General features: G+C 34.1%; 7 protein-coding genes, 1 non-coding gene and 1 pseudogene across 8 annotated transcripts; 5 read left to right on the top strand and 4 right to left on the bottom strand.

The window, feature by feature from the left end:
• The first annotated feature begins 782 nt into the window (after positions 1 to 782).
• LOC125187843 (auxin-induced protein 15A-like) lies at positions 783 to 1,249 on the top strand. Its single transcript, XM_048084491.2, has one exon. It carries the CDS (start codon positions 878 to 880, stop codon positions 1,139 to 1,141), a length of 264 nt encoding a protein of 87 aa, XP_047940448.1. The 5' UTR covers positions 783 to 877; the 3' UTR covers positions 1,142 to 1,249.
• A 698-nt stretch (positions 1,250 to 1,947) lies between these two features.
• On the bottom strand, positions 1,948 to 2,609 carry LOC125187838 (auxin-induced protein 15A-like). The gene has a single exon (XM_048084485.2). The coding sequence runs from the start codon at positions 2,330 to 2,332 to the stop codon at positions 2,066 to 2,068; it is 267 nt and encodes an 88-aa protein (XP_047940442.1). The 5' UTR covers positions 2,333 to 2,609; the 3' UTR covers positions 1,948 to 2,065.
• Positions 2,610 to 2,980: 371 nt separating this feature from the next.
• On the top strand, positions 2,981 to 3,429 carry LOC148926819 (auxin-induced protein 15A-like). Its single transcript, XM_089058427.1, has one exon. It carries the CDS (start codon positions 3,057 to 3,059, stop codon positions 3,318 to 3,320), a length of 264 nt encoding a protein of 87 aa, XP_088914553.1. The 5' UTR covers positions 2,981 to 3,056; the 3' UTR covers positions 3,321 to 3,429.
• Positions 3,430 to 3,623: 194 nt separating this feature from the next.
• On the bottom strand, positions 3,624 to 3,696 carry TRNAA-UGC (transfer RNA alanine (anticodon UGC)). The gene has a single exon. It is a non-coding gene; the product is annotated as a tRNA-Ala (tRNA).
• Positions 3,697 to 5,588: 1,892 nt separating this feature from the next.
• Positions 5,589 to 6,292, bottom strand: LOC125187839 (auxin-induced protein 15A-like). Its single transcript, XM_048084486.2, has one exon. It carries the CDS (start codon positions 5,979 to 5,981, stop codon positions 5,715 to 5,717), a length of 267 nt encoding a protein of 88 aa, XP_047940443.1. The 5' UTR covers positions 5,982 to 6,292; the 3' UTR covers positions 5,589 to 5,714.
• Positions 6,293 to 6,667: 375 nt separating this feature from the next.
• On the top strand, positions 6,668 to 7,322 carry LOC148926818 (auxin-induced protein 15A-like; annotated as a pseudogene).
• Positions 7,323 to 9,606: 2,284 nt separating this feature from the next.
• LOC125190827 (auxin-induced protein 15A-like) lies at positions 9,607 to 10,102 on the top strand. The gene has a single exon (XM_048088231.2). It carries the CDS (start codon positions 9,719 to 9,721, stop codon positions 9,983 to 9,985), a length of 267 nt encoding a protein of 88 aa, XP_047944188.1. The 5' UTR covers positions 9,607 to 9,718; the 3' UTR covers positions 9,986 to 10,102.
• Positions 10,103 to 11,209: 1,107 nt separating this feature from the next.
• On the bottom strand, positions 11,210 to 11,681 carry LOC148926817 (auxin-induced protein 15A-like). The gene has a single exon (XM_089058713.1). It carries the CDS (start codon positions 11,579 to 11,581, stop codon positions 11,318 to 11,320), a length of 264 nt encoding a protein of 87 aa, XP_088914839.1. The 5' UTR covers positions 11,582 to 11,681; the 3' UTR covers positions 11,210 to 11,317.
• A 297-nt stretch (positions 11,682 to 11,978) lies between these two features.
• LOC125190829 (auxin-induced protein 15A-like) lies at positions 11,979 to 12,703 on the top strand. Its single transcript, XM_048088233.2, has one exon. It carries the CDS (start codon positions 12,325 to 12,327, stop codon positions 12,589 to 12,591), a length of 267 nt encoding a protein of 88 aa, XP_047944190.2. The 5' UTR covers positions 11,979 to 12,324; the 3' UTR covers positions 12,592 to 12,703.
• The last annotated feature ends 38 nt before the right edge of the window (positions 12,704 to 12,741 follow it).

Here is a 12,741-nt window from a genome sequence, read left to right as displayed (position 1 = left end):
ATTTTTAGGCACATTATGCAATTCTTTAAGCATTCATATGTATTGATTTTAGCAACTTTAGGAAAAACGTTTCTCTTCATTTTATAATGATAAATGAATCAAAACAATTATACATCATTAAGCATTCATTCTTATTTTACTCTGTTAAACTTAATATCCTTACTTTGTAACTCTTGCATTACAAAGTAAGGATATTAGTTCTAATAGAGTATGATAAGAATGAATGCTTAAAGACTTACAATTGTTTTGATTCATTTATCATTATAAACAACACAAAGAAATAGAATGTCATTTTGCTAAAGTTGCACAAACAATACACAGAAATGAAAGAGTTGTTAGTAGTACTAGTCAAAATTGTTATGTACACAAAATAATTGCATATAATTGAGTTCCTATAAGCAATCAAAATCTAACTCAGGTTGTGTGAGAAAGAAGTCAGAAAGTAAGCAACATGGAAGCACATGCTTTTGTCTTTCCCATATCCCCTTCTCTCATAGCAGTCTCATTTTCAAGCTTTTTCCGGCAAAAATAGGCATCAAAGTTTGTTATGTGAGGGCCCTATTGCAACTGTTGGTATACTACATAGTTTCTACATCACAAAAATTATTGTAAGCTTCAAAATCTTGTGTGGTTGGTAGAGTACTTTGTTGTGATGATTCAAAGACAATCCATGTGACTCCTCATGTGCTAGTGTTATTTCAACCCGGGCCATTGCATATCCACTTGTTATGTTAAAAAAGATCATTTCTCAATCATCTATATATACACACCACATTTCCTCATTGCAACCATCAGCAGCAACTTTCCACAATACTTTCAGCTTTTCTTGCAAACAAGTTTTTTCGTCATACCAAGCAGAGTTCGAGTTTGTACAACAATGGCCATCCGACAGATGATGAGACGTTCTTTGTCTAGTGAAAGAAGATCAGCTCACGTCCCAAAGGGGCATCTTGCTGTTTATATCGGTGAGAATGAAAAAAGGCGCTTTGTCATTCCGTTGTCCTACTTGAACCACTCTTCGTTTCAAGAATTGCTGTCTCAAGCTGAGGAAGAATTCGGGTTCCATCACCCTATGGGCGGCCTCACCATCCCCTGCCGTGAGGACTTATTCAATGAAGTCGTCTCTAGCTTGAGCAGATGATGATTTAATGTGCAGTATATGTTTAGGAGAAGCACAATTTTGTAGTTTAGTATCTCTTAGAAATGTAGTGAATGATAAACTAAATATATATAAAATTTATTGAGCCAATTTTCAGATTGCAAATAGTCATTTAAATTTGCTGTTCTTTCTAAACAAAATATATTATTGGTAGTAGTAAAATATTAAGAGCCAACAAAAATCTTGATTTCTTGCTAATTATGTTAACAGACAATGATTCATCCAACTCTCATATCCATTATTTTGGTAACCATTCTCAATTTCAACCCATCAAAAAGTTGCAAATGAAGATAGATAGAAGTGAGAGCATTGCTAGTAACAGAAGTAAACATATTTACTCATCTATTAGCAATCAATGTCTAACTCCAGCTGTTTGGGGATAAGTGAGAGAGTAGGGGCCATAAAAGAACATGCAACGGTCTTTTCCATGTCTCCTTCTCTCTTATCTACAAAACCTTCGACTTTGACAGATAAGAACGCGTTCAACATCTGATTATTGAGCTTTTTAGGTGAAAATAGCCATCCAAGTTTGTTATGTGAGGGCCCTTGTTTGCTTCAAAGACAATCTCATGTGCTTCTCTTTCTTCGCAGGCCATTGCATATCCACTTGTTGTCTTGTCATGTTAGCCACTCAACTATTATACGAATTCCTTTCTCGATCATCTGTATATACACAACACATTTCTTTATTACAGCCATCAAAAGAAGCTTTCCTTCTCATTTAAACAAATATTTCGTTTCAGCTCAGAATAAATGTGTTGAATTTGGTTGTTTAATTAAGACATGGCTTAAGGTAACAAAAGTTTCGGAATGATAAAACATTCGTAATTATGTATGCTCATTGGATACATGTTCTAAGAGATTCTACTCTACAAAACTCTACACCTAAAACAACATAGCTACATATCATCTTCTGCTCAAACACGAGATGAAATCTACAAATAAGTCCTCGCTGCAAGGGATGGTGAGGCCACCCATTGGGTGATGGAACCCGAATTCTTCCTCAGCTTGAAACAATAGTTCTTGAAATGAAGGATGGTTCAAGTAGGCAACTGGAATCACAAAGCGCTTCTTTTCATTATCACCAACATAGACAGCAACATGGCCTTTTGGAACTTCAGCGGACCTTCTTTCATTGGACAAAGAACGTCTTAGAATCTGGCGAATGGCCATTGTATGAACCTTTTGTGAAGTTAGAATGAGATGAGGAGTTATGAAAGAAATCAAAGTCAAGAAAGGTAGAGAATCTGTTGAAGGCTTGTTGATGGGTTGAAGTTGAGAAGAGTATTGTATATATAGGTGTAAAAGTAATATTGCATCCCTTTAGAAATATAGTTTGGTTAGCAAAATAATGGATATGAGAGCAAATGGATCAATCATCACATGGATATGTCCAAACATATTTAGCAAGAAATCAAGATACTGAATGGCATTGTTCCCAACTAACTCTTGCAATATAGACTTCATCTTCCCCACATAAACCATATATGCACCATAGAAATCAAATAGTTGCAAGAAACATATCCCATGAGCTGTTGATTTTTTCAAATGTGGACCATTCTTTTTTTTTTTTTTTTTTTTTTTTTTATAGGTTTAGGAAGATATATATGTGAAGTATAGTGCAAAAATTGGACCATATTAATGATATGTTTACAATCAGCACAACCATATGAATAATTAGAGTCTGGACAGATGCATGTGGTTGTGTTTGCCAAGTTTCATAGCCACCACTTATTCATTTGTGGTTATTGCTAATCAATTTGTATTCTTTAACATTTTTTTTCCACCTATATATACAACATTCATCAACAAGCTTTCAAAATATTCTTTAGCTTTCTTGATTTGGATTTCTTACATAACTTGTCTTCTCAATCTACGTCGAGATAAAGTTCAAACAATGGCCATTCGCCAAATTTTGAAACGATCTTTCTACAATGAAAGAAGGTCAGCAGAAGTTCCAAAGGGGCATATTGCCATCTATGTTGGTGATAATAAAAAGAAGCGTTTTGTGATTCCTGTTGCATACTTGAATCAGCCTTCGTTCCAAGAATTGTTGTTTCAAGCCGAGGAAGAATTTGGGTTCCATCACCCTATAGGCGGCCTCACTATCCCTTGCCGTGAGGACTTATTCAATGACGTCGTCTCTAGCTTGAGTAGATGATGATTTGAGGTGCAGTATATGTTTAGGAGTAGCACAATTTTGTAGTTAGTATCTCTTAGAAATGTAGTCAATGATATAAACTAAATATACATGAAAGTTATTGAGCCAATTTTCAGATTGCAAATAGTTATTTAAATTTGCTGTTATTTCTAAACAAAATATATTCTTGAAAAGAGTATTATTGGTAGTAGTTAAATCCATGTGCTTGTGTTTTCAACTTAGGCCCATTTTGCATATGTACTTGTATTTTCTTAAAAATCCATATACATACCAAATTTGGGCTGGGATGGGCCAAAACTGAGGTGGAGATGCGGGGGATCGAACCCCGTGCCTCTCGCATGCAAAGCGAGCGCTCTACCATTTGAGCTACATCCCCACGTTGTTGTTTAAAAAAATGTTGTAAACATATCTGAGAGTTATATATCTCAACTTTTAGTTAAGTAATTTCTTTTGGTGGGTAGTTAAAAAAATTTTAATAATTAATTTATGGTTAAGATTGAATTATTTGATTCATAATCCGGATTTTTTTCATTTCTGTCTTAATTGATAAATTTTACTAATTAGGATAGATAATACCATAATTAATTTTTGTTTTTATTAATAAGCATTAGTATTAAAAGAATGAAATGCTAAGGTGCAATTATATTATAATCAAAATTGTTGACAGATGTGAGCTTTAACTTGATAGAACTCCATTAAAATGTTTGCTTTAATTTTTGGATTGGAGATAGTATTACCCTTTAACTAACTTAGTATTGTAAAATAATAATGGATGCACTGTTTATCTGAACTTTAAAAAAAATCATTTTCAATCGATAAATTCATGAGCATCGAAGTATTTGATAATTAAAACTCAAGACACGTAGTATTTCTACACTCCTAACAAGCCTTGATCAGTGCATGTGAAATAAAACTCAATGAGAAATTACGAGAGAAGGGTATAATAGTATTCTTCAATGTTAAAAAACTAAACATAATTCCAATCTATCCGAAGTCTCTATTGATTTTCTAGATTCGACTTGGAAAAAAGTGACAAAGAAAATCTGAGAATATAATGGCCATACAATAAATGATGAGACAACAGAGTAAATTTCTGAGAATATAATGGCCATACAATAAATGATGAGACAACAGAGTAAATTTGTGATGTGTATCCGGATATTCACATAGGATGCAACGACATCGAGGGCCATGGGTTGATTGGGGTACGAAAAGAAGGTGGAGATATGGCAAGGAGCCAAGCCGGATGCGGAGGCCTGACTCAAATCAGAATTTGACTATTAAGATGGTGTCCAAATTCTCTTCTAAGACCACCATTGTCTTCATCGTCAAAATAGCTTCGTGTGAGTACCTTACACGCCTCAATCGGAGCCCGGACGAGGAAGTTATGGTCGTTTTACAAAAGCCGCGCAGTCGAACAAGCAAAACGCCCGACCACAGAGAATTTGCCCGGCCTGGAGAAGAAAAACGCCCGACCCGGGCGTTATGTGCGATTTTCGAATTTTGCTCATTTTTCCTCTTTTGTTTTGCACTTTTAACCTCTAGTATAAATACCCATGTCTAGGGTTTTTGTCATCAGCTTTTGAATATTTGTAAGAGACAACTTCTCCATATTTGAGAGCTCACCTTCTTCATCTTTTGAAGACTTATCAAATTCCTTCGGGTTGCATTCGATCTTTTGCCGGACTAAGGTTGATTGTAAAGGTATGCTTGCTAGTTCTTGTGTTGCTAGTTTGTGGAGCCATTAGGTGTTTGTATGTGAAAGTGCCCTTTGGGATTTCTTTCTTATTCTTCACCTAAATCATAACACTAATTCATCCTCTATCCTTTTATCCTTTTTTTCTTGTTCCATTTCTTGGTTTATCTTGTTTATTCGTTGGGTTTATTTACAAGAATAAGTACGGGGCAAATTCATGAGTCTTCAATTTAGAGGATTCACATTAATTTGTTTACTTGGAGAAAATTTGAATAAATTTACTGAAATTTTTCACTGTTTTACTTAAGGATATGAAAGCATCAGGAAAAATGTGTTTCTCTTTGATCATTATAATTTGTCAGCAAAAATGTGTATCCCTTTGATAAAAAAAGTTATGTAACTTTAAGCACATGTTCAATGCAGGTGATAGTGTGACAAACTCCATCAATAACATGATTCTGTTTTAGCACTCAGGCAGAAGAAAATGAGTTTAAAGATATAACAATGTCCAATCTGATTTCATTTCTTTTGCAAGTTTCCACAGGATTTTGGTTGTTTAAAACAGACATGGATTTAAGGTAGCAAGAGTTTCTCAATGATATACTTATTTTATATACATTCTTATACATTTTCATTGGGTATTTTTCTAAGAGATTTTACTCTACAAAATTCTACTCCTAAAACATCAATGCTACAAATCATTTTCTGCTCAAATCAGAGATGAAATCTACAAATAAATCCTCGCTGCAAGGGAAGGTGAGGCCGCCAATCGGGTGATTGAACCCGAATTCTTCCTCAGCTTGAAACAGCAATTCTTGGAACGAAGGATGGTTCAAGTATGCGACTGGAATCACAAAGCGCTTCTTTTCATTATCACCAACATAGACGGCAACATGGCCTTTTGGAACTTCAGCTGACCTTCTTTCATTGGACAAAGACCGTCTTAGAATCTGACGAATGGCCATTGTGTGAAACTTTTCTCGAGTTAGAATGAGAAGAATAGTTATTATGAAGGAAATCAAAAATCAAGAAAGATAAGAATGTATTGAAGGCTTGTTGATGCTTGGAATTGAGAAATGTAGTGTATATATAGCTACACAAGAAATGTTGTATAACTTTGGAAATCACATAAAAGTTGACAAGTGTAGGCTATGAATTATGAAGAAACTCAAGCACATGAGAAATCACATTGATTTGTCCATCAATGTTTAAGCAATAAGATGAAGTTTTTTGATGAATTGAATGCATTGTTTGTTTGTTGACATAGTTGGTAGGATAGAATTATCTCACACCACATATATATATGTTGTTGCAATGCTTCAATAAAATCTTTAGACAAAATCCATATGCTTGTGTTTTCAACTTAGGCCCATTTTGCATATCTACCTGTGTTTTCTTAAAAGTTTTTATATACACCACTCTTTCTTTTGTCCAAAGATGCATCAAATTTCATCATGTGGCCGTGGCTTGTTGCAATAGTTAGTTGGGTAGAATTATCTCACACCACATATATATATCATGTTACTTCAACAAAACCTCAAGACAAAATCCATGTGCGTGTGTTTTCAACTTAGGCATCATGGCCCATTTGCATATATCTTCTCTTTTCCTTTAATATAATTAAACCATTTCTAAAAATTCTATTTATACACACCACATTTTCATTGCAGCCATCACCAACTCTTGTACCATATCAACATAAGATTCTCTCCCATAAAAACTTGCTCATTTAGCTCAGTTTCATACAAGAATGGCAATGAGACAGATTCTGAGACGGTCTTTGTCTAGCGAGAGAAGATCATCTTCATCAAGAAATGAGGTCTCAAAGGGCCATGTTGCTGTCTATGTAGGGGAGAGTGAGAAGAAGTGTTTTGTTATTCCACTCTCATACTTGAACCACCCCTCGTTTCAAGAACTACTGTTTCAAGCTGAGGAAGAATTCGGGTTCCATCACCCCATGGGCGGCCTCACCATCCCCTGCAGCTAGGACATATTCATTGACGTCGTCTCTGGCATGAGCAGCACATGATGTATGCAAGAAATGTTGTAGGAGAAGCACAATTTTGTAGATCAGCCTTTACAATGTATGTAATGACAGATATGAATATACTTAGCCATTTTCAGATGCAAACTATAGTGTTTTGTCTTGACAGGATTAGCCCAAAAACTTGTCTCCATAGATTTCTTGAAAATCCAAAATCTTAAACTTGCAATAGATATTGAAGATGTTTAGATGCTACTATTATCACTCAGACTACATTTGTCTGAATCAATTGAAGAAAAGATTCTCGGTGTGAATTCCAAAACAGCGTTGTATATGTCTTACATTGTCGTACAGCATCTTCGTTACTCATGTGTTCATGTTATGTTGACAAAACTATTGCATAATAAGCATAATATTGTCCAACTCAGGTCATAGAAGCACATTCTGGTCTTTCCAATATCACCTTCTGTCCTAGTAGTATCATTTTTAACTCCTAAAATTTGACCTTTGTAGGTAAGGGGCGTCAAAGTTTGTAGTGTGAAGGGCCTTTGTTGCCAGAGTTGGTAACCTACATAGTTCCTACATCACAAAAATTATTGTCAGCTTCAACATCTTATAATTGTGTGCTGGGTAGAGTACTTTGTTGTGATGATTCAAAGGCAATCCATGTGACTCCTCGTGTGGTTGGTAGAGCCATAGTTTTACATCACAATTTCTATGATGATTCAAAGACAATCCATGTGACTTCTCATGGGCTTGTGTTATTTCGACTCGGGCCATTGCATATCCACTTGTTATGTCAACCACTACCCGAACAAAAAAAAAAATCCTTTCTTGATCATCTAAGACCCATACAGCTTATGCTGTTAGAAAATGATTTTGATGTCTGCTTGTTGAGATATACTACCACTTACGTTTCAACGATTCAATCACTTTAAAACCTGTGTTCACAAACCACTCAACCAAATGGATTACTAACCAGTGTTCGACTATTTTGTTGAAGTGTGTTACTATTTATATTTCTTATCTAACTTAGACAGAGACATCTCACCATGTTTTAGCTTCAATCTCATTATCAATATCTAAGTAAGACCCACACAGCTTATGCTGTAAAAAAAAAGTTGATTGATAATTGTTTCTGTTTAGATATTGATTTCTGCTTGTCAATATATACAACCTACATGTCAAAGATTGGACATTTTATACAATCTGGCACATATTTTTATTGTTCCATTTGGTTTATGAGGGGCATATAGAAATGGTGTTTTAGGAGTAGAATTTTGTAGTTAGGAAATGTATCCACTGAGAATACATTAGAATGTACACAAATCATATTATTGAGAAACTTTTGTTTCCTTAATTCATATGAGTCTCTTAAACAACCAATGACTTCTGAAAAACTTAATCATTACAGACAACCCAATAAAGATAAAATCTGATTGGGTTATGCTTTCACCCCTCAAGAAGAGTTTAGAAGCTGTGTCATCTCTCAAACTTATCTGCATATGTCTAAACAGATTAAAGAAGAGTTCTCTTATAGCTCCAAATATATTTATTATGTTAGCCTTTTATGGCATCTTGTTTACTACAATACTACTAATGGATGTTTGCTAAAAGAAGATGGATAGAAATCAATGAATAGGTAGTCATATTTTGTTCAAGTAAAAATTCTAAGCAAATATACTCTACAATATTGATCTGTTATCTCCTTCATCTCTCTTAGGCGAAAACAGGCATCGAAGTTTTGTGATCAGTGTTGGTATTGTTTGCTTCAAAAACCTTGATCATGGACTCATGTCAAAAATCTACTAAACAGACCTAATTTCTAATATACCAACCAATGAGGGCTATAGTTGTTTAAGTTGTAGACCTACAAAGTTCAATATTACTGGATTTTAATATATTTCTCCCTTTATATACATTCAAACCAATAAATGATTTATTGAATTAATGTGGTTTAGGGCTTAGTGGCCATAGACTTTTCTTTATAATTAGTTATTTTAATTTAGATATTAATTATTTTATAAGTTGATTATAGTAGGAATGAGATTTTTCTTTATAAATAATTATTTTATTATACTATTTACTAAAGTTGATTGTATAAAATTAATAATTATATAAAATAGTTAATATTTATCTCTACAAGGCAATCGTAACATGCATGGTTTGGCTTGGTTTCATTGTGTCTGCTTGAATATTGATCTCTTTGTCAATATATGTGCAACCTACCTTTCAAAGATTGGACCAATTTAAATGTTGGTGTTCACAAACCACACAACAATATGTTATTTTTATAGTCTCGTACGTATATTTTTATTTTATCTAAATTGAATTTTGTGGACTTCATAGGTGTGATATATAAACTATTTGATTTAGTGTTGGGGGGTCTACATGCAAAAGTTGCCTGGGAACAATGGCATTCAAAATTTGATTTCATTGACTTGATATGTTTATGTGGTTGATACACAAATCCATGTGATGATCCATTAACTTGATTGCTTCTGTTCCCATCTCTCATATCCACCACATACCCCCATTACTTTGCCAACCAATCTGAATTTCCAAAGGGATGCTACATTTATTTTCCAACTATATATATATACAACATTTCTCAACTTCAACCCATCAACCAAGCCTTCAAAACATTCTTTACCTTGCTTCATTTTGATTTCATTCATAACTACTTTTCTCTTTCTAGCTCGAGCAAAAATTCAGGCAATGGCCATTCGCCAAATTCTGAGACGGTCTTTCTCCAATGAAAGAAGGTTAGCTGAAGTTCCAAAAGGGCATGTTGCCGTCTACGTTGGTGATAATGAAAAGAGGCGCTTTGTGATTCCAGTCGCATACTTGAACCATCCTTCGTTTCAAGAATTGTTGTTCCAAGCTGAGGAAGAATTTGGGTTTAATCACCCGATGGGTGGCCTCACCATCCCTTGTAGTGAGGACTTATTTGTAGATCTCATCTCCGGTTTGAGCACAAGATGATATGTATCAATCGGTATTAGGAGGAGGAGATTTTGTAGATTAGAATCTCTTAATTAGAAATGTATACACTGAGAATACATGACATATTATACTATGGAGAAACTTTTATTACCTTAATATGTTGATTTATCCAAGAATGGGTTTCTTCTAATTGTCAAGTTTTATTTTAAGTAAACACACAATTTAGGTGAATAAACTGTAATAGAAGCATGAATATTAGCAATAACCACCAATAGATAAATGGTGGCTAAACATGGAGTACACAACCACATGAATATTCACATCATCACATGGATCTGTCCATCAATTGTTTTATAAGATTTGAAGCATTAAACTGAAAATTCTAAGGTAAATAAGAGCTTAGTTCCCTACTAAGTCAAACTACATGGCCCTCAAATTTCCTACAGAAATGAAAATTTAATTAGATCAATAAAAATTTGTAAACAATGTGGTCCAATTTTTAAGCTATACTTATATATCGTATCCTTGTGATCTACACACTCTGTGATAATATATGAAGAAGCTAATATATATCTTAAATTACTAAAATTTCGATTTATCTGGAGAACGTTGTTACTGATATATACTGTCTATACATATCTGGGTTGGGCTTGAAAGGAAGTGTGGTATATTGCATCCCTTTTGGAAATTGAGATTGGTTACCAAAATAATTGATATGTGAGTTGGGAAACACAAGATGGGTATAAACATATTTAGCAATAAATCAAGATTTTTAATGACATTGTTCCCAAGTAATGCAATGTAGACTGCATCTGCCCCACATACACTGAATATAAATGAAGTCTTACAGATTCAATTTTGTAGTCATAAAAATACATGCCAGATTAGTAATCCATCTGGTTGTGTGGTTTGTGAACACAGCTTTAAAAATGGACCAATCTTTGAATAGTAGACTGTCTACATTGACGAGTGAAAATCAATACTATTATTTAAGCATAAACAACTATATCAATCAGAAATTTTTATTATAGCATAAGCTAAATAAGAGATATATATTGTGACAGAATTAATTCACTTTGGAAGAGTCATTCAAGTGGGACACTATTAAATTAGGACATTAATAATCACATGGTTCTGTTTTGCAATTATTGCTGCATCTTTTGCAATTCATCATAAATTGTTCATCTACAGATTTCGGCTGTGCAAGAATATATTTTCTCTAGAAATAACAAGAAATTTAAATAAGTATTTGCAATATGAAAATTGGCTCAATAAATTTCATGTATATTTAGTTTATCATTGACTACATTTCTAAAAGATACTAAACTACAAAATTGTGCTTCTCCTAAACATATATTGCACATCAAATCATCATCTGCTCAAACTAGAGACGACGTCATTGAATAAGTCCTCACTGCAGGGGATGGTGAGGCCGCCCATAGGGTGATGGAATCCGAATTCTTCCTCGGCTTGAAACAATAATTCTTGGAACGAAGGCTGATTCAAGTATGCAACAGGAATCACGAAACGCTTTCTTTCATTATCACCAACATAGATGGCAATATGCCCTTTTGGAACTTCGGCTGACCTTCTTTCATTGGAGAAAGATCGTTTTAAAATTTGGCGAATGGCCATTTGTTTGAACTTTATCTCGACGTAGATTGAGAAGACAAGTTATGTAAGAAATCCAAATCAAGAAAGCTAAAGAATATTTTGAAGGCTTGTTGATGAATTGATGTTGAGAAATGTGTTGTATATATATAGGTAGAAAACAAATGTTACAGAATAGAAAATGATTAGCAATAACCACAAATGAATAAGTGGTGGCTATGAAACTTGGAAAACACAACCACATGCATCTGTCCAGACTCGAATAATTCATTTGGTTGTGCTGATTGTAAACATCTCATTAATATGGTCCAATTTTTGCACTATACTTCACATATATATCTTCCCAAACCTATATAATAGGGTTATAAAACGAAAAACAAAATGGTCCACATTTGAAAAAATCAACAGGTCATGGGATATGTTTTGTGCAACTATTTGATTTCTGTGGTTTATGTGGGGAAGATGAAGTCTACATTGCAAGACTTAGTTGGGGACATTACCATTCAAAATCTTGATTTCTTGCTAAATATTTTATAGACAAATCCATTTGATGATCCAATTTCCTTGTGTTTTCCGACTCTCATATCCATTAATTTGCTAATCAATCTCTATTTCCAAAGGGGTGCAATATTTCCTTTCCATCTATATATACAATACTTCTCTTGACTTTCAACCCATCAACAAGCCTTCAACATATTCTTTACCTTTCCTGATTTTATATTCTTTCATTACTACTCATCTCATTCTAACTCAAAAAGGTTCATACAATGGCCATTCGCCAGATTCTAAGACGTTCTTTGTCCAATGAAAGAAGGTCCGCTGAAGTTCCAAAAGGCCATGCTGCAGTCTATGTCGGTGATAATGAAAAGAAGCGCTTTGTGATTCCAGTCGTGTACTTGAACCATCCTTCGTTTCAAGAATTGCTTTATCAAGCGGAGGAAGAATTCAGGTTCAATCACCCGATGGGTGGCCTCACCATCCCTTGCAGCGAGGATTTATTTGTAGATTTCATTTCTGGTTTGAGCAGAAGATGATTTATAGCAATAGTGTTTTAAGAGTAGAATTTTGTAGATTTGAAATGTATACACGGAGAATACATTAGAATGTACGTGAAACATATTATTCAAAGAAAGTTTTTTTCCTTAATTCATATGGCTCTCTTTAAAACCACAATCTTCTGATAA

This window comes from Salvia hispanica, chromosome 5, assembly GCF_029641045.1.
Source record: "Salvia hispanica isolate PSC_SH4W2 chromosome 5, Shi_PSC_v1, whole genome shotgun sequence".
NCBI lineage: Eukaryota > Viridiplantae > Streptophyta > Magnoliopsida > Lamiales > Lamiaceae > Salvia > Salvia hispanica.
The sequence above is the reverse complement of the archived record's forward strand: the minus strand, read 5'-3'. Positions and strand labels throughout refer to the sequence as shown.